We start from the raw sequence: 20,145 nt of genomic DNA on the forward strand, positions 1-20,145 counted from the left end.
AATACACACTCACAAGCACACTCATACATTACGGCCTATTTAGTTTATTCAATGTCTTTGGACTGTGGGAGAAACCAGAGCAGCCGGAGGAAACCCATGTAAACATGGTGAGAACATGAAAACTCCACACAGAAATGCCAACTGGCCCGGTCGAGACTCGAACCAGCATCCTTCTTGCTGTGAGGTGACAGTGCTAATCACTAAGCCACTGTGTTGCTCGTATATACAGTCTATTTCATAATACTGGCATTCCTTGTTTAATGTAAGCAAAGAAGGCTGCAAAAAATTCTTTGTTAATTTTTTGATCTTTTGCTCAAAATATTAACAAAACAAATTACTTAAGATAGTTTTGAATGAGAGACTTTTATCTTGCAATTCTTCCAAACTATTTTGTTGTTTAGAGACTTTCTGAAACCAAGACTCAACTTACTACTGCCATCTCCAGCTGTGATTCCTGGAAATTTTGTTATCAGACTTGAACCTTCTTCAGGCCTTGTGTTTGGACCAAAAGAGACATGCGTGTCCATGTAGCATTATAATGCTTCAGGTTAACTGGAAATTCTTAATTATTGCCAATGCCATTTAGTTCATCCAGTTCACCTACTATAGCCACCTATCCTATCAACTATCTAATTCACTATGAGGGAACCCCTGAGCACCCAGATGAAACCCACAGAAACCCCCAGAACATGCAAAACTCCACACAAAATACCAACTGGTCCAGCTAGGGGCTCAAACCAGTGACCTTCTTGCTGTGAGATGACAGTGCTGACCACTAAGCCACTGTGGCGCCCTTGTTTGACATTATTTTTTTTAAACTGTCTACATTTGAAGTTTTTGTTTGATACTGCAAGCAAAAATCTTTTTATCAACCTTAGCATTTAGCCTTGTATAGTCTGAAATGTAATTCATAATGGTCTTAAAAAGGTCTCAAAAAGTCTAAATTTGCCCTGCAGAAACTCAATTTAAGGGATTTGGCATCTCTGCCATGATGAGAGTGCATAATATTACTAGATATGTTCCAAGATACTAGTATTCAGCTCAAAGTACAATTTAAAAGGCTTAACTAGGTTAATTAGGTTAACTAGGCAAGTTAGAGTAATTAGACATTTAATGGATAACAATTGTTTGTTCAGTATCCAATTGAAAATAATTCTTAAAGGGGTTAATAATATTGACCTTAAAATGTTTATTTTATGTGTTTATTCTAGCCAATGTAAAAAATAAAAAAAGACTTTCCCAGAAGAAATCATACTATGAAAAAGAATAAATATTTCACATAAGGGATAATAATTTTGCTCTCAACTGTAATTAACATGCATTTATACACTTAAATATTGAAGTGGTCTTTTTTACGGTATCTTTACACTACTGGTCTCAATTGAATTGTTTGTTCTCCATAAGAGCAAAGCATGTTTTGTTAATATTTTAAGCAAAAAATCAAAAGGTTAAAATGAATGACCTTTTTTACAGCCTGGCTTTGCTCATATTTACCAAGGGGTCTAATATTAACTGAGGGCTTGAAATCAGTGGAGACCTTCAAATAGCTGGAGCTCCTCTGCAACTCACTGCGACCAGAGATATTTGAGCCAGCAGCGGCGGTGAGAATCTCTCTGTTCCTCTGAAGAATAAGAAGTTGGCAGCAACGATGCAAACCTAACCAATCCGCCAGTGCGGGATGCTGGAGTAAGTGACTGAGGAGGGAGGGGATCTGATGGCAGGTTGGCTGGCTGGCAGTGTGGTGTGTTTAAGTCTTGGCTGGAGGTGATGGCAGGCGGAGACAGGCGATCGCTGGCTGGGGATTTGATTGGCGGCGGGGTGGTGGTGGTGTGGTGGCGTTCAGTCGCTGGCAGGGGCTGCAAAATGCCTTTGCTCTGGGTTTCCTTTGTGAAGAAGCTCTAAAGCTGCGTTGAGACTTTATGTCCCTCTGCGCGGAGCTGGTAAATCCTAGCTGTGTTTTGTGGGCGTGTGCTGACTCCACTGGACTGTGTTTCTGCACTGACTGCTGCTGGGAAGCACCTCTGTGCTCCTTAAAACCCCCAAACTTCCAGCCCTCCCTCGCTTGACATAATTAAACACATTTGCATTTGTGAATTTGCCTATTATTTGGCTAATAAATAAATAGGCCTAAATAAAACATATGTAAATTTTTGTTCAATGTACCATAGTAGCAGCATTTATTATTTTTTTACATTTTTGTCATCATGAATATCAATTATTTTCTTAGCACCTCCACATATTTGTCTAGGTAGAGAAATAAAAAAATACTTCATGTCTGGTCATTGTAGATCACCAGCCACTAATAAAACCTATGCTAATTTGCACTGCACTTTTTGCATTGCATGATATGTTGCGTCTTTGTACTTTATGTCCGCATTGTTGATTAATTATTCTCAGAAAAGGACACCAATCTGCATGTTTTGGAATTGCACTGTTGCCAACTTAGCCCTGATTCGTAGGCAAATAAAGCTGTAGTTGGGTAGTTGCATTGGTCAGTTATTCTCTGAAAAAAAAGTCACTGAAAAAAGTACAACGGCTCTGGCTGATTCATTTGCTAATAAAATGATGAAAAGGTTAACTTTCAACTCTTTAGGGCAAAAGCTGTTTGCTGCTCCCTGTACAGAGTCAAGTCAGGTCAAGTCAATCACGTTTATTTCTATAGCACTTTATACAATTCAATTGTTAAGCAGCTTTACAAAGAATGCAAGCAAGCAAACATCAGCTATGAAATAGTTCAGTTCAACAGAATGCTGGTTTTGTTCTAGTTAGTTAATTGATGATTCAGTTCAGTTTTACGGTATTTAATGACATTTTTTAAGGATGTGGTTCTCTGTAGGCCTGTCTACAAACATATGATCAAGTGTTTAGTAATCCCGTGTTGATACCAACTCCATACAATTCAGTTTTGCTGCTATACATTTTATTTATTAGTTTTGGATAATTCATATGCTATGTTATTTACTTTGATTAGAAGCATTTGTCCCAAAGTGAGTTTTCATTCCATGTTTCATTTGGAGGCTAATCTGTCGGGGTGATATATTAGCTTTAAAATGCTGATATCTCTCTTAAGTCTTTCACTTATTCTAGTGTTTGTGCAGCAAAAAGGTGTTTCATGCAATAGTTGTTTTATTGGATTTGTCTCCACTTTGTGGTATATTTATGTATTTATTTCCTTAATTACCTTTTTTAAAATAGTTCTATAGAAAATCAATCAATCAAAATGTTTTCCAATGTAATTTTATGCTAAAATATTTTAATATCTTTATTAGAATTTTACATAATTTTATATTTTTATTATAAATTTTTGATAAGCTATTGTGTGTCAAACTTCATAAACATGTAATGGGTATTATACTTTGTATTTAGCAAAGAAAAGTACTCAATGGTAGTCATTCTCATTTTGTCTACATTAGTTTCCTGCCACATTCATAATCAATTGTGCCAGTATCAGTACAGCTTGTTTTATGCACAGACTTAACTACTTCATTAAATGTCCTGTTTCCTACTCCATAATAAAGTGCTTGACTAATTAAATTAATATCATCAATGTGCATTAATGGCTAAGAGCTACTAATTGTACGACTTCTGGTTGACTAGGAGAATCTTTAGTTGCTTTATCAGGGAGCAGCCCTTCATTTATTTTATTTTTATTGTGTACTAACAACACTAAATGTTTAATTTAACCAAGCTGCATTGAGATTGTTACATAAAACCCTACAAAACCATTATTATTATTTTATTATTGGTATCAGTAATTCAAAGAAATGGTTTCATTCAACATCCCTCCACTTAAAACGCAAACTTTGTCTGCATTAAAATGTTTTTCACTCACAAAAGAAATGTTAGGAAGTTAAGACGTGTTCATTGAGAACTAAGAAGTATACATAATTGGGGTTTTTGACATTCAAAATTTATTACAGGTTTCTTGTGAAGATTGGGGTCGAGCGGTTAGGAGTAGAGAAAGGCCATACAATAAGCTGTTTTTACAGTATAAAATACATTACACCTGTGCGTGTGTGTGTGCTGTTGGTGTCTGTGTGTTATTTTAAAAAGTGCATGTGAATGTACAACTGGCCATACCATTAAAGGCTGAAATGTGACTGAATGTGTGTGTGAGCAGAAAGTGATGGTGTTCAAACATCTCTGTGCTGCCCTTTGTAGCCGCACACATTCACACACACACTGTGAGAGCGGTCCTTTCATATGACAGCACTCCTAGTGACAAAGACAGATCCTGTCCCCTTTGTTATTGTAATGAATGCAGACCAAATAAATGAAAGGCATCAATAATTTAAGCGTTAGTAGTTTTAAATGCGACTTCATCATTTGGAAAAATTCACAGAGAAAAAAGAATTGCTTTTGAATATATGCTTGTTAAAAATGTCTTTTAAATACATGAAATGAAGTTTAAAGAAAGTGTTGGTGGGAATTTGCCACTAACCTCATGGTTTTAGTGTCATGTAGATAAAATACAGTGTACAATTCTCTGTATTCTCTTATATTATTTCAAATGTAATTTAATTTTTGGGCAGATTGCAGTGACTTATTTTTTAAGTAACAGTATGTAAAATTATTAACAATATTTATAAGAAGTAACCTTATTTTTATGCAAGTTTCTTTTTTTAATTTCATAGAGATGAAATGACAGCCATAATGCACTTCATCATTGCAAATTAGCTTGTGCTAAATTAAGTATAGGATCCCAAAAGAATTTAAAATATGTATAGCATTTCATTAACTGATGAATTATTGCTTCAATTATATAAATTATGTTGCAAGTCATGCGTTTAATTGGACATTTGTAAATGAATTAATAATCTATTAATATACAGTACAAGCATTTCCACCTCTTTGTCACGTCTTAAGCATTTTCGTAAATGCAATGCTCTGAAAAATGTTCTAAACCGTTTCAGGTAGTAACATTCATTATACTGTACATCCAATTTACAGAAAAAAAAAAAGATATTTTAGTTTCAATATCAACTAGATTGACCTCAGAGTATATAATCCTATGATTTGCCTTTGATTTTATATAGCAAATGAAGATTGAGAAGGGTGAACTGTGATTATTTTATTTTATTTGACTTTATTTGATTTTATTTGATTTTAAAAACCCACGAGAAGTCCTAATTCTCAGTAAGCACATGCATTACATGCATCACTCTATTTATTATCAAATTTATATATTATATATTATAGGCCTACACTCGCTTGTATTTTAAAAACCCACAAGAAGTCCTAATAATCAATAGGCACGTTTCTTATTATAGGCCATTACCCTTTTTTATTTTATTTTACTTTATTTTACCATTATTAATATTATATAATATATATATAATAATATAATATATTATATATACATACATATATATATATATATATATATATATATATATATATATATATATATATATAATATATATATATATATATATATATATATATAAATATATATATATATATATATATATATATATATATATATTATTATATATATATATAATATATTATTATATATATAATATATATATATATATATATTATATAATATATAATATATATTATACATATATATATATATATATACATATATATATATATATATATATATATATACATATATATATATATATATATATATATTATATATATATATACATATATATATATATATATATATATATATATATATATATATATATATATATAAAACAGCAAGAAGTCATAATTAACAAAAACACTCATGTATTATTTTAAGCCATCAATTTCTTGTATTTATTTTATTTCGTGCCTTGCACAGGCTGCAGGACCTTAATCCTGTTTAATAAATGCAATGCTCTGACATTTTTCCTAAACATGTCAGCTTCCTAACATTCATATGCATATCCAATTTACTGAAGATGTTGTGGAAGTGAGCGGTTAGTTTTGACGCAGCAGCTCCATCATCCCGATCTGCCTTTACCTGTCTTATCAGTCTGAGTGTTCAGCGAGGTCTGCCCGTGTCCTGATAGAAAGAGAAGCACCTCTGCCTCCTAAATTATGCGTGAGCGGGACGAAACTGATCCTATAAAGGCATCGGGGCTGCTTGGCCGACACGTGGAGCCCACGATCGCTTCATAATCCCTTCAGACAAAAAAAGAAAAAACATTAAGTAATTGTAGACAGGAAGTGGGCGGTTAATTATTTAGAGGTTTTATCAATGCGCCAGGTAAAGCATTGCATGTCTTTTTCCTCTCGTCGGGTCGTCCCGTTCAGGGATATCAAGCAAAGCACTGATTATCCTCTCATACTCTCTAATGCAAAACGGTAAATGGCAGCTTGTCAATAAAATACCTTTTTATATCATTTATTACCTCGCTCTACCTGTACGGAGCAATTTGGATGACAGTTAGCTGCATTGTTTCACTTTGTGTTCGTCGTGTGCTACAAACGGACCCTAGTGTGGTTAGAAGAGGTTAGAGGCTGAAATGATTGATTTTTTTTTTTTTCTTGGTGTGCTTATTTATATATTTATTTGCCGTTTTGTATTGAAGTTGCTTATATGTTTAAAAGGATAAGAGTGCCCCCTTCAGTTTGACTGTGAATGCAGAATGTGAGAGAGTGATGTGCTGAATGGATCAATGTTTTGTTTTTTTGTTATTATTTTATTAATCTGATATAGTTTATGTGTGTATTGATAATTACGACCTTTAGCTTATGATTAGACAGCAGTGTGCTTCACTGAAAATCTCGTAATAAGACCATAAACATTGTTTTTTCTGTTAAGAAAGAACGAAGGAAAGAGTGAATAAATTATTCTTTCAAATTAGTAAATGTATTTCCAGTGTTTATGATTATCATTGTTTAACTATTTTAGTTTTTATTAATAATTTGAATTGTTTTAGATGTCTGGTATGTGTGTTTTCGTTTTTTTTTTTTTTTTTTGTTAAAAAATATAAGTTATTTTTCGTGCATTTTATTATTTTATGTTTTGAATTTATTTCTACATGGTTTTAATAAATACAATTTATTTCTACATAAATTTTTATGGTTTTAATAGATAGAAAACCATTTAAAACTATTATATATATATATATATATATATATATCTTATATAATTATATATATATATATATATATATTATATATATATATATATATATTAATGTTGTTTTTTGTTAAGTCATAACATTATTCATTTAACCATAACCATTTAGTCCTTTATAATAATAATATAATGATAATAATAAATATAATAATGTGAGAATTATGACATTTTCCCAGTTGTGTAAATTATTTACATTAGTTTTGAAATGTATCAATTTTAATTGATTTCTGTTTATGTACATTTTATGTATTTATTTGTTTGTGTGTGTGCGTTGTGTGCGTGTGTGTGTGTGTGTGTGTGTGTGTGGTGTGTGTGTGTGCGTGTGTGTGTGTGTGTGTGTGTGGTGTGTGTGTGTGTGTGTGTGCGTGTGTGTGTGTGGGTTTGTGCAGTTTCGGATTATATGACTAAATAAATTATGAGATGTCTATATAAATATAATTGCGGTTTTATTATGTTTTTTATAATTGACAAATAAGAAATATTTGAATATTTTCAACTACCTGACAAAATATAATATATATATATAATAATATAATAATATACCATATTCTTCTACTCCACATACTTTATTAATTATTAAGTTAGTAATAAAATAATAATAATATAATTTTACTAATACTATTTCCTTTCCCAGTGATGGGTTTGCAGTTGGAAGGGCATCCGCTGTGTAAAACTAATATGCTGAATAAGTTGTGGGCAACCCCTGATTAAAGGGATGATTAAAGCTGAAAAGAAAATGAATGGAATGAATGAATGAATACTATTTACTGCATAATTTCTGAGTAATCATTCAAGATTTTCCTTTATTCATCTTTTTATTTTATCAGATTTTTCTGAATAGTGCAATCTCCTGTTTACTTCCACTAATAGATGAATCAGTAATGAGGCTTGGATTTGCCCCATGCAAACGCCTCCCAGCCCCCCCCTGGAACACCTAATGCAATAAAGCATCCCCCCTCACCACTATAATAACCTGGCCCTTCCAGAATACACACACGTGGACATGTTTTGCATGGCGATGTGTGAAGTGGAGCTTTAAAGGCAGTATTCAGTGCTTGTCCCCTGTGTTTAGTATGCTCAACAGAATTCTTTACTTAACCCAAACACAGCTCAACGTTCTCAAAACATTGATCTGTGTTTGGGTTAAATGAGAGCGGCCGTCAGGCATACTAAACAGACGTTCCTCCAGATGTGGCGGCACACACTTCAGGATTACAGAAGAAGAGATTTAAAGTGCTTCAGGATTAGAACCAGATTTACAGTTCAGACTGCTGAAGCTGCAGCTTTGATGACACAGGTGCTGGGTTTGACAGCCACATACACTTTTGACTTTATTTGTTTGTTTATTTATTTATTATTTTAGTTTTGACCTAAAAAAATTCAAACTGCTTTTATTCTAGCCTAAATAAAAACAATAAGACTTTCTGTAGAAGAAAAATATAATCAGACATACTGTAAAAATGTCTTGCTTGTTGTTAAAAACGAAAATATATTCAACGGGGGGGCCTATAATATGCCTTCAACTGTGTTTAAGTGCTGATAGCTTTTATCCCTATATGCTATATTACTAATTAATACTGAATTTTCCAGAATATCATTCACATTTATGAAAATATTGCTTACTTATTTTAGTTTGAGGTTTATGTTCTATATAGTAGTAGTAGTAGTAGTAGTAGTAGTAAAACTTATTGTCCTGACAGGAAATTTGTTTGGGCATCGCCATATTGCTGCAGACATTCACTAAAACAAGCAATAAAAACAATACAAAATACAACAGTTACAAATGTATTATGCTAATTAAGATAGACTCTTATTAAATAACCCACTGAAACAGGTACAGAGGATTTCTTATAACGGTTTAACCTACACTTTGGGACTCTATATCTTCTACCAGAGGGAAGCAGTTCATAATGTGGAAACAAAAAATGAGTTGGATCGTTTACAATCCTTTCCACCTGATTGAGGACACAATTCTCATATAAAACTCGAGGATTAAAATATTCATCGTGCCCAACAATTTTCCATGCTGTCTTTAACAGATGCATCAATTTATATTTACACTGAACAGATAGGTTGCCAAACCACATATCTAACAATGCTTTCAAGAACTACTTTATAAAACAACATCATGAGCTTCTTGTTAACTCCAAAAAGATGCAACCTCCGTAAAAAATACAATCTCTGGTGTAAACGACAACAAACCCACTCAATGTGTGTTTTTCATGTGAAAGAACTGTTGATGTAAATGCCCAAGTACTTACGAGTTTCTGACTGAGTGATAGGACGGTCGTGTACAACCACTTGACGATGGTCACCAATACATTTTGGGTCAAATACCATCTCTTCTGTTTACTTAGTATTTATTTTTAGCTATTTCTATCACACCACTCAACGAACTGACTAATTTCCTGACTGATAGATAACACCAATATCATCATTCTCATACAGTAAACTTAGTATGGCTGTGTCATCGGAATATTTAAAAATAAATTCTGTGAATGCTTTCTTGAACATTCATTGTAAAAAGAGTAAAAAGAATAGGTGAACTGACACAGCCTTGTGGAACCCCCAGTACTACTGCTCTTTCATCTGAACGGATATTTTTAACCTTTACAACCTGAGTTTCTGTTTGTTAAAAATGAGAAATACCATTTGCATATGCATGGGTTTTATGTTCAGCTGTTCCATCTTTCCAATTAACAAATTCCAATTACAAACTGATAGAAAGGTTTCTGAATGAAGCTATGAGTTGCTACTTACCTGATTTAATTGTCCAACAATGACATTTTAATCTTTTTAAATTTATAGTCATGCAACCTATTGTCCTGAAAACACTTAAAAATAAATAAAAATAAATAATAAAACAAAATTTATATATATATATATATATATATATATATATATATATATATAGTATATATATATATATATATATAATTTGTTATTAAATTCATCAGTTATCCCATCATTGTAAAGGTGATAGGTGTGTGTGTATGTGTGGTGTGTGCGTGCGTGCGTGCGTGCGTGCGGTGCGTGTGTGCGTGTGAGTGTGTGTGTTTGTGTGTGGTGTTTAAAGCTAATGCGTTTGTGTATCTGCAGGTCTGCAGCCTCACACCAACTACAGCTTCATTGTGACTGCATGCACTGCAGCAGGATGCGGAGCGAGTCAGCCATCTATGGGTCACACACTGGAAGACGCACCTGCAGGTTCATTCACATCCACATGCACACACTTTTAAGAACACTTACAAAAATATTGAATTTGATTATTTTAGATTTTTATTACATGATCATGATATATTTTTAGATTCTGTTTCTTTACTGCAGTCAGTTTATTTAGTTTTTTCATGATAAGCTTATTCAGAGTTTTATTAATGTTCATTACCACCTTTTTACTACCCCTCATCATTTTTTTTGCATGGATTATGGGTATCACATTATTTTGATGCTCCCTTTTGCACATTTTGTTGACTACATGCCAACTAATTCTTATTGGAATATCAGTAGACTGTCTGTTTAAAATCTGCTGACACTGCGACACCAAATTACATTCAGCTGACTATAAGAATAGTTGCAAGTACATGTCAACTTACACTAACCTCAACCCCAACCTAACAGTCTACTTACTGTATCGTCTAATTATTTAATAGGTAGTTGCAATGTAATGAAAAAACAACAAAATGTGTTAAAGGAACCATCAAAATAAAGTGATATCGATTCATGGGATTAACTTCAATTAGACTGTAAAGACTGTAAAGTTATCAGTAAAAAAAGCTTTGTACAATGATGTGTCATTATTCTCCTCACAGTTCAGATGTTGAATGTTAAAAGGCAACTTATTAGAATGAAGAAATTATTTTCAGCAGACCACAACCCAAAAAGCTTGAAATGTGTTTCTGCAGCAATATTACTGATGTGTTTGATTAAGGTTAAAGAACGAGCAGATAATCTGGAGGAACAAAACATGGTGAACGTGAAAGGGTTTTGGCCACAGATATGTTTGTGATACTAATTACATGTTAAAGGCATAGTTCCAAACTAATAATGAACATTTCCACATCGTTTGCTCACACTCAAGTGGTTCTAAACTTTTTATAAAGATCTTTGTTCCTCTGTTAAATACAAAACAAGATATTCTGAAAAAAATGTTAGGGAAAAACTGCAATTGACATCTAGTGTTTAGGAAAGTTACTTTTTAAAGCAACTTATTACAATCTTAAGCTTATGTCAGTTTTATAAAAAGTAGCACATACTTTTCTTAAAAGTAACATATTTAGTTACTTTTTTCTTCTTTCTTCTTCTACACATTATTTATTTACCACACATTTTCTCCAGAGAAGTCCACTCAAATAATGTGACAACAGGATAGTTCTCTGTAGTATACTTGTTCCTTCTGTTTACAATAGCGCTGCTAAATTATTATTGTAACACTGGTAAACTGACACCTCTCGGCTTATTCACTATCAAAATAAAAGTTTTATTGTTAATAAATGTGGATATTTTATTTGCTTTCTATACCATATAATTAGTATAATTTAAGTTCAAGAGTTAAATTAACATTTACAAAATGATATGATTTGACAGAGTAATAAATATTTATAACAAAGCAGTGCATCCAGAATTTTTGGTTTCGGCACAGAATTTTTGACTCGATGGATCCCTACTCTACAGATACACATTTATTTGTTTCTCAGTGAAAACATATGAATTATTGTCACTGGGAACATTTACACAGACATCAGTAATCTAATTATTTACCCTATTCTGAATAAGACAGTATTATGAAGGTGAATATTATAAGGTGTTTACATCAGTTGCTTTTAGAATATTTCTTTCTATATTTTTGTTCAACTTGTTATAGTACATAATTAAGCATAAAATAAATTGGTTAATGGCACATGATGCCACATAACACCATTCGATGTTCCCTCCAGAAAAATTCTCATATGACCTGTGTGACTCATATCTGCTTTTGATGGAGTAAGACTGAGGCTGTTGGAGGAAAGAAGTAAAAATCTAAGTGCCTTGGCATGTTTAACATAAATAAATAGCATTTTTTAACAGTTTTGGCTGTTTAATTTGACATAATCTTAGTCAGTTAATGGCAGCTAATTATTTGTCATGCTATACATGAAAACAGATGATGATGGAAACAAATATTAGCTTGGAGATCTTTTGATTATTCTTTTGACCTGCTCTTTTTATCACTGTTGACCACTGCCATCAAAAAGTCTACATGACTATAAAAGCATGAGTATTACCTTAGCCAGATTACGGTAATAAAAAATCTCAGTTTGACTTGTAGATTGTTTATCAGAGGATTGTCCTAATCATGTTAATAATGGAATATAGTTCTTAATGTAAACATACTGATTGATAGCATTATTGCAATAAATACCGTTTAAGCTGATATCACTCATCACCAATATAATATGTACAAAGCGATTCATCCTTGTGTCCTCCTGTGTGTCCAGGCGTGTGGTCAATGCCCAGACACATTCAGCTGAACTCCTCCGCAGTGGAGCTTCACTGGAGTGACCCCCTCAAACTCAACGGCCTGCTTTCTGGCTACCGGCTGCTGCGGGACGGAGAGCTCGTCTTCACCGCCGACGGAGGAAAGATGAGCTACACAGACGCTGGCCTGAAGCCCAACACCAGGTCCTATCTTTCAGCCATCTTTAACAAGCCATTAGCACTTGATTATTGATGACATCTAATCCTATGTGTGTCTTAAAGAATCCTGGGACTCTACAATAACAGAGCTCTTCAGTAACAGAGCTGCTCTGATACCAAATCATTAAAAGTTTTTTAGCGAGCAGAGAGGCTAATGAGCAGCAGTGCTGGCTTGGAGAGCAGCATTGATCGCGTTGTTCCCCTTGTGACTCGGGAGAGGACAGCAAGCTAACTTTTCTGCACTTGATGGAGAGTGAGACTGAGGCTCTTGGAGGAATGAAGGAAAAAGCTAGCTGGCTTGGCATTTTCTGCTTAAATAGGTTGTCATTTTGTCCCCTATATGAAATAATTCCAGTTACATAATTATATATTTTTAAACTTTGAACAATAATAACATACTAATATTTAATAGTATACCAACATAGGTGCATTCTGAAAAAGTAACCCTATATATATTTCTGGAGATCACTAATTATGTACCCTGAAGTACGTATGGCTGCATTTTGTCTAAAACGAACGCTACGTGGCGGTATGACATCGTTCCTTTTTGCGCTTACCAGTTGACCGCTTACCTCCATATGATGGACGGCTTTCCCCGCAGTTACCAGTTTGGACTTGTCATATGTCAGCGGACATGAGATGCAGATAGGAGTTGACCACAATGACGAGTTCGAGTCCGGTTCCAAAAAGCAGGTAAACAAAAACAGAAGCCAAAAAATAAATAAACAAGAAAATAAAAGGGTGAGATCGTGGTAAAATCTGAAAATGTAATCAAAATTAGGCGAGGGCTTTTCTTTTTCTGGATTGCTTGTTAAAACTGTCGGTTTGGTTTAGGGGAGTTGGTGGATAGGTCAATCAATGCTTTTGAAACGCTATTGGTTGGTTTAGAGGAGGAGGAAGATGGGTCAGTCAATTGGTCAGTTAGTCAGTCAATGAGTCAGTCAGTCGACAGCGGCCTCTGGTGGATTTACGTGAGAAAACCAGGTGTGAATGGCACTGCGAGAGAAATCTGAGATCTCAAAAAGCATACACAGCGGCCTTTGGTGGGTTCGCAAAAACTGCAAAAAACATTCCCGGGACGTATTGCCGCTCTCCAGAAATGTATATAGAGGTACATTTCAGAATTAGCCTGGGTTGTATTATACAGCAAGCTTGTTTTACTGAGCAAATTTAATGATGTCACAAATTTTGTAATGATAACAAGTAATTATTTCAGTAAAATAATGTACTTTATTTAGCATTATTACATGGTGTAATATATTATTAATTGATTAAAATGTTGGTACACTTTACAATATGGTTGTATTAGTTCATGTTAGTTAAAGGATTTATTAACATGAACAAACAATGAACAATACATTTGTGACAAGCATGAATTTGGATGTTAATAATGCATTAGTAAATGTTGAACTATGATTAATAAATGCATAGTTTATAATTAGTTCGTGTTAGTAAATGCATTACCATTTCCTGGTTTCCTCCGGGTGCTCGGGTTTCCCCCACAAGCCCAAAGTCATGCGGTATAGGGTGAATTGGGTAAGCTAAAATTGTCCCTAGGGTATGTATGTGAATGAGTGTGTATGAATGTTTCAGATTAATAAAGGAACTAAGCCGAAAAGAGAATGAATGAATGAATTAATACAATTCAATGTTAAGTATTTCAGCATAATGGAAATCGTACTATTACATGGTTTAAAATATCATTAAAAAGAGGTATGTTAATCAAAGTATACGAACAATTATCATTTTAATTATTTTTGTATTTAGGTAGTTTTTAAGACTCAAAGTCCTTTTTGCAAATAAATATATTTAGCAAATCCTTTATTTTAATTTTGATTAAGTAATACAGAATAAAACTTCTACTTAACGTACCCAAGTAAATATGATAATACGATTTTTTTAGACGTTGTCGAAATCTTGCTGTTTTGTCAGTGCCCTCGTTATTCATGAATATATCCAGTCTTAGCATCTGTGAAATCTGTTGGTTGGCTGTAATCAAAAAACGCACACAAGGACGCTGTGTGTGGCAAATAATTGGTTAGTTTGTGCAATATGTTGTGTAAATATTTGCAATGGTTCAGTCTCATAAGCTGCTTAAGATACAGGATAAATCTGTTTGTTTCATTATTTTACAATCAGTGATTCGCAGATTGTTCATCGCATTCGCTCACGTGTACATTTATATAGAGAGGGTGTGTGTATGTGTGTGTTTATCCCATTTTCAACATGCAAATCTATATCTTCCACACTGATTTGAACTGTCAAAAGCATGTGTCTTCTGATTGGTCTGTTTGGACGGGTCATTGAGTCACCTGACCTCTGTCTCATTGTCTCTCCGCTGCTTTTGTTTATACAGTATAGCTTCAAACGTTAGGCCATGACGTTAATTTGCCGTAATTCCAGATGACCTGCCAAAAAGGCATTCCCTTCTCCTGTGCTTCTCCCATTCCCTTTCTTCTTCCAATTTAGCTCGGTAAGGAGCGTTACAAAGGCAGACGAGCGCTTCATTATCTGGAGAGGCTATAGGCTGATGTGGGACAGGGGCAGGGGGGTTTAGCCAGCACTGCTGCTCATCGATTATTTATGACAATGTTGATTAGCTGTCACTTACCTCACCATCGTGGAAAGTCTCCCTGACGAGTGAAATATTAACCTTTCTCCCTCTGGGGAAACAGGTTAGCCACTCGCCACCTCATATGATGCAGCACTTTGTGTTTCTTTGACTTAACGAGGACATATCATGAAAATCTAACATCTTCCATGTTTAAGTGCTATAAACGGGCCTCTGATGCATCTACCAACCCAGAAAATGTGAAAAACGACAACTTAGTAACTTTGTTTTGGTAAGCCTTTCTGTGGAAAAATAAGAAAGAGTGTTGTTCATATTTCGCTTTGCTAATGACTTAGGATAGGAAGAAGATTTTATTCTAATATTAGTGCCCTTAATCTGCACGTTTCCAACCTCAGCACTGCAGCAGTCGCCTCTTCTCATTGTGGCAGCCACATTTTTTATTATTGTTTTTACAGATATTCAGTTGTTGGATGAACCAATGAACATGCAAGCAGTGTTGGGTGTAATCAGTAAATTAAATTACATATCTGCCGCAAAAGTAAAGTAAGAGATTACTTTTTATTTTTAGGATAATTTAATTACGGTTACTTACTGTAAATACATTCAACTGTTCTGTATAAACCCATTTAGAGAAGGCAAGGCAAGTTTATTTATATAGCACATTTCATACACAGTAGCAATTCAAAGTGCTTTGCATAAGAATAAAAAAGACAAGTATAAGAAATAAAAAACGAATTATAAAAAATTATTAAAAACAGATTAAATGTGTTAAAACAGGATATAAAAGAATGAAAAAGAAAAGAAAGACATAATAGTGCGATCTGTCGGATGTAGCACAGTGCTCATTCAGTAAAGGCACAGCGTAACAGATGTGTTTTCAGTCTTGATTTGAATGTGCCTAATGTTGGAGCACATCTGATCATTTCTGGAAGCTGATTCCAGCAGTGAGGGGTGTAGTAGCTGGAAGTCGAACCGAGCTGTGCCCCTGGAGTCAGGTTAAACAGAGAAACAGATTATTGTATTTTTGCAGAATTATTAGATTTTCCAACTAAAGCCCTACTCACACTGTGAGATTTTAGCCACAATTTTGTCAACTGAGACAATTTCGGGAAATTCTAAAAGATTCCTGAAATTCTAGGCTAAAATTAGTGATATTTGATCTTTATTTTGACATGTTCACAGACAGCCGCTTAGTTCCCGTTGCGATCAGATTTTTCCTCCGATTAATTTCTGGCAGTGTCAGATAATTTCAGACACTTTCCTGCAGTGTGACAACAGCTGCGATGAGCGTCAATACAAGAACCAATAGGAGCTCCGAATTTGATGACGCAATCCATGCGACAATTTAAATGACCGAGGGGAAATGTCAAATACGTTTTTTCTTCCTGGTTTTATTATTGAGCTACGCTGTGTGCAAGATTGTTTCCGTTTGCTGTGAGGAATCATTTTAAAACGCAGTATAGTGAAAGTGTCACAGGTGGATGACGTCAAACTCCGGGGGCGTTTTCTTTCATTTTGGCGCGTCTTCATTTTCGTTTAGTCTGACTTTATGACAGCTGAGATCTTACAGTGTGACATGGGAGGCATGTTTGTGCACTCTGACTTGCTACATTTGTTCCGGATTATGTAAAATCGCACAGTGTGAGCCAACCTTAAGGAAGGTTACATTTGTCTGTGTAATGTGATGGGACACTGACAATGGAGGTGCGGATCCAAATGCAGGATTTAATATGAGAATGGTCAGGCAGGCAACGGTCAACAGGGACAAACAGATGTATACAGGCAATCCAGAGTCAAGGTCAAATAACAGGCAAACAGTCAGTAGAGGCGGCAAGCAACGTAAACAAATAGAACAAAATGAGGGTCAGGCAAGGCAAAGGAAATGTGTCCACAATGTTCACAGTACAGTTTAACAAGACTTAACCCTGAAGTAAATGTGTGTGTGTGTGCGTGCGTGCGTGCGTGTGTGTGTGTGCTGTTTATAAAGTCCATCTAACCAGTTCATGAGCAGCTCCCAGCCGTGTAATCAACCAAATGAGGAACAGGTGCATGTAAGTAATGCATGACTGGATATGTAGTTCTTTAAAGTGGCAGATTTGTAGTTCTTCAGCGTTCTGCAGAGGCTGGATATCTGGTGACGATCTGACAATTGCACGTGCTTAAGAAACAATGAATTGAGTAAGACATTTATGATAATATATGGGATGTATGAAATATGTTGTCATTACCTGGAATTTTTTTCTATTTTGAAAAATTCACTGTAATATTGAACTTTTTAAAATAAAGTTAAATGGCCGGCACAGTGGTTAGCATTGTCACCTCACAACAAGAAGGTCGCTGGTTTGAGTCCCGTGTTCCCATGGGTTTCCTCCGGGTGCTCCAGTTTCCCCCACAGTCCAAAGACATGCAGTATAGGAGAAATGAATAAACTAAATTAAATGAGTGTGTGTGTGTGAATAAATCAGTGTATGGATGTTTCCCAGTACTGGGTTGTGGCTGGGAGGGCATCCGCTGTGTAAAACATGCTGGAATATTTGGTAGTTCATTCCGCTGTGGGGACCCTTGATAAAAAAAGGGACTAAGCTGAAGGAAAATGAATGAATGAATGAATGAATGAATCGCTTGTGTCACATAAATTGAAATAGCTTAATTTCTATTATCTATGTGCTGAGATTTATATAAATTTTAAGTGGTACTGAGTCAAGTAATTAAATTACTTTTTAAACAAAGCAATTAGAAAAGTTATTTAAATGCAGTTTTAAGGATGTAATTAGTAGTTAAGGACTTTTTTAATTAACTTGCCCAACACTGCATCCAAGACTCCATAGACTTTCAACATCTGAGGAATTGGGGACATGGTGGTTGAATTACACTCACTTGCCACTTTATTAGGTACAGCTTACTAGTACCAGGTTTGACCCCTTTTGCCTTCAAAACTGCTTTAATCCTTCGTGGCATAGATTCAACAAGGTTCTGGAAATATTCCTCAGAGATTTTGGTCCATATTGACATGATAGCATCACACAGTTGCTGATTTGTTGTTTTTCCAATCTTCTATTGTGCAATTTTGATGAGCCTGTGCGAATTGTTGCTTCAGCTTCCTGTTCTTAGCTGACAGGAGTGGCACCCGGTGTGGTCGTCTGCTGCTGGAGCCCATCCGCCTCAAGGTTGGATGTGTTGTGTGTTCAGAGATGCTTTTCTACATACCTCAGTTGTAACGAGTGGTTATTTGAATTACTGTTACCTTTCTATCAGCTGGAACCAGTCTGGCCATTTGCCTCTAACCTCTGGCATCAACAAGGCAATTGTGCCCAAAGAACTGCCACTCACTGGATATTTTCTCTTTTTCGGATCATTCTATGTAAACCCTAGAGATGGTTGTGTGTGAAAATCCCAGTAGAACAGCAGTTTCTGAAATACTCAGACCAGCACGTCTGGCACAAAAAACCATACCATGTTCAAAGTCACTTAAATCACCTTTCTTCTCCATTCTGATGCTTGGTTTGAACTGCAGCAGATCGTCTTGACCATGTCTACATGCCTAAATGCACTGAGTTGCTGCCATGTAATTGGCTGATTAAAATTTTTACACGCAGTTGGACAGGTGTACCTAATAAAGTGGCCGCTGAGTGTATATTTTTGGATGAAATTTGCCAAAAAATGTTGGTAAAGTGATCTGTAACTTTACAAAAAATATTTCATGCCAAACATGGAAGTCTGCTTTCTTACAAGTCATGACATTTCAGCTCCGCTTGTATTGTATTTGTAGTGACAAAATAGCAAGTACAGCAAGTTTCTGCAGGAATGTTAGCAGATCGATGGGTGAATAAAGAGTGTTTTTGACTATGTTTTCTGATTGGCTCTTGTCATAGTTAGGGTTGGGTAAAGAGGATAAATTTGCATTGCATAATTTAGAAAACACCCACAAGTTTTAAAACACTCAGAAAAATACTCTCAGTTGCTCTACAGAAATCTCATTCTCCAGAATATAGTGTAAAGGCTTTGCTCTATCTGGTTACTAGCAGCTCATTACCATTTAAGTGAACACATACGAAAAGTAAGGTATTTTTACTCATGTTCAAATAAGGCCAAATTTGACAAGCTATAATAAATGATATGTGGGGTATTTTGAGCTGAAACTTCACCGACACATTCTAAGGACACCAGAGATTTATTAGATCTTATGAGAAGGGGTATAATATGTCCACTTTAAAGTGCTCAAAATATACACAGCTACTTCATGTGTGTGCTAAACATGATCTCTGATTAATATCGCTAATGCTTTTATTACACATGATGAGCACTGTTTATAATAATAGATGTGACTATTTTTAAAGGGATAGCACTGGAACAATAGTTAATGTGGAGGTATTAATGGCTGGCGATGGAGTTTATGGCAAATTAAAAGCCTTTAATGTTGAACATGACCCACATACATTGCTAATGCACACCTTTGCACTGACACCCATCTCTGTTTAAAAGGCAAATCTATCTTGTGAAGTCATGTATGTCTTAAAAGAGCCTTCCGCAGAGTGTTTTTATAACCCACAGCAGGCTTAATACATGCGCATACACACACGCGCACATTCACTTCACTTTCGATTCATATGCATGTCCATTCAGAGCATCTGTCACGCCTGTCACAGATCACAGTGGAGGGGCTGATCAGCATTGCATTAACAATGTCATCTGTTAAATAGTATCACACCGTATCGATCCAGCAGGGACTTTTCCAATGAATCAAGTGTAATGTAAAAGCAGAATCACAAGAAGGCTTAGTCATCTGAGCGGTTTCCTTTCTTCACGTATATCA

General features: G+C 34.9%; 1 protein-coding gene across 1 annotated transcript in view; it reads left to right on the top strand.

Moving 5' to 3' along the window:
* The window catches only part of ush2a (Usher syndrome 2A (autosomal recessive, mild)), a 445,979-nt gene that overhangs the window by 339,366 nt on the left and 86,468 nt on the right, over window positions 1–20,145 (top strand). Inside the window, 2 exon segments of the mRNA XM_056477496.1 lie at window positions 10,187–10,294; window positions 12,562–12,745. Of these exon segments, the coding sequence (XP_056333471.1) occupies window positions 10,187–10,294; window positions 12,562–12,745 (292 nt within the window).

Source organism: Danio aesculapii, chromosome 17 (genome assembly GCF_903798145.1).
Source record: "Danio aesculapii chromosome 17, fDanAes4.1, whole genome shotgun sequence".
NCBI lineage: Eukaryota > Metazoa > Chordata > Actinopteri > Cypriniformes > Danionidae > Danio > Danio aesculapii.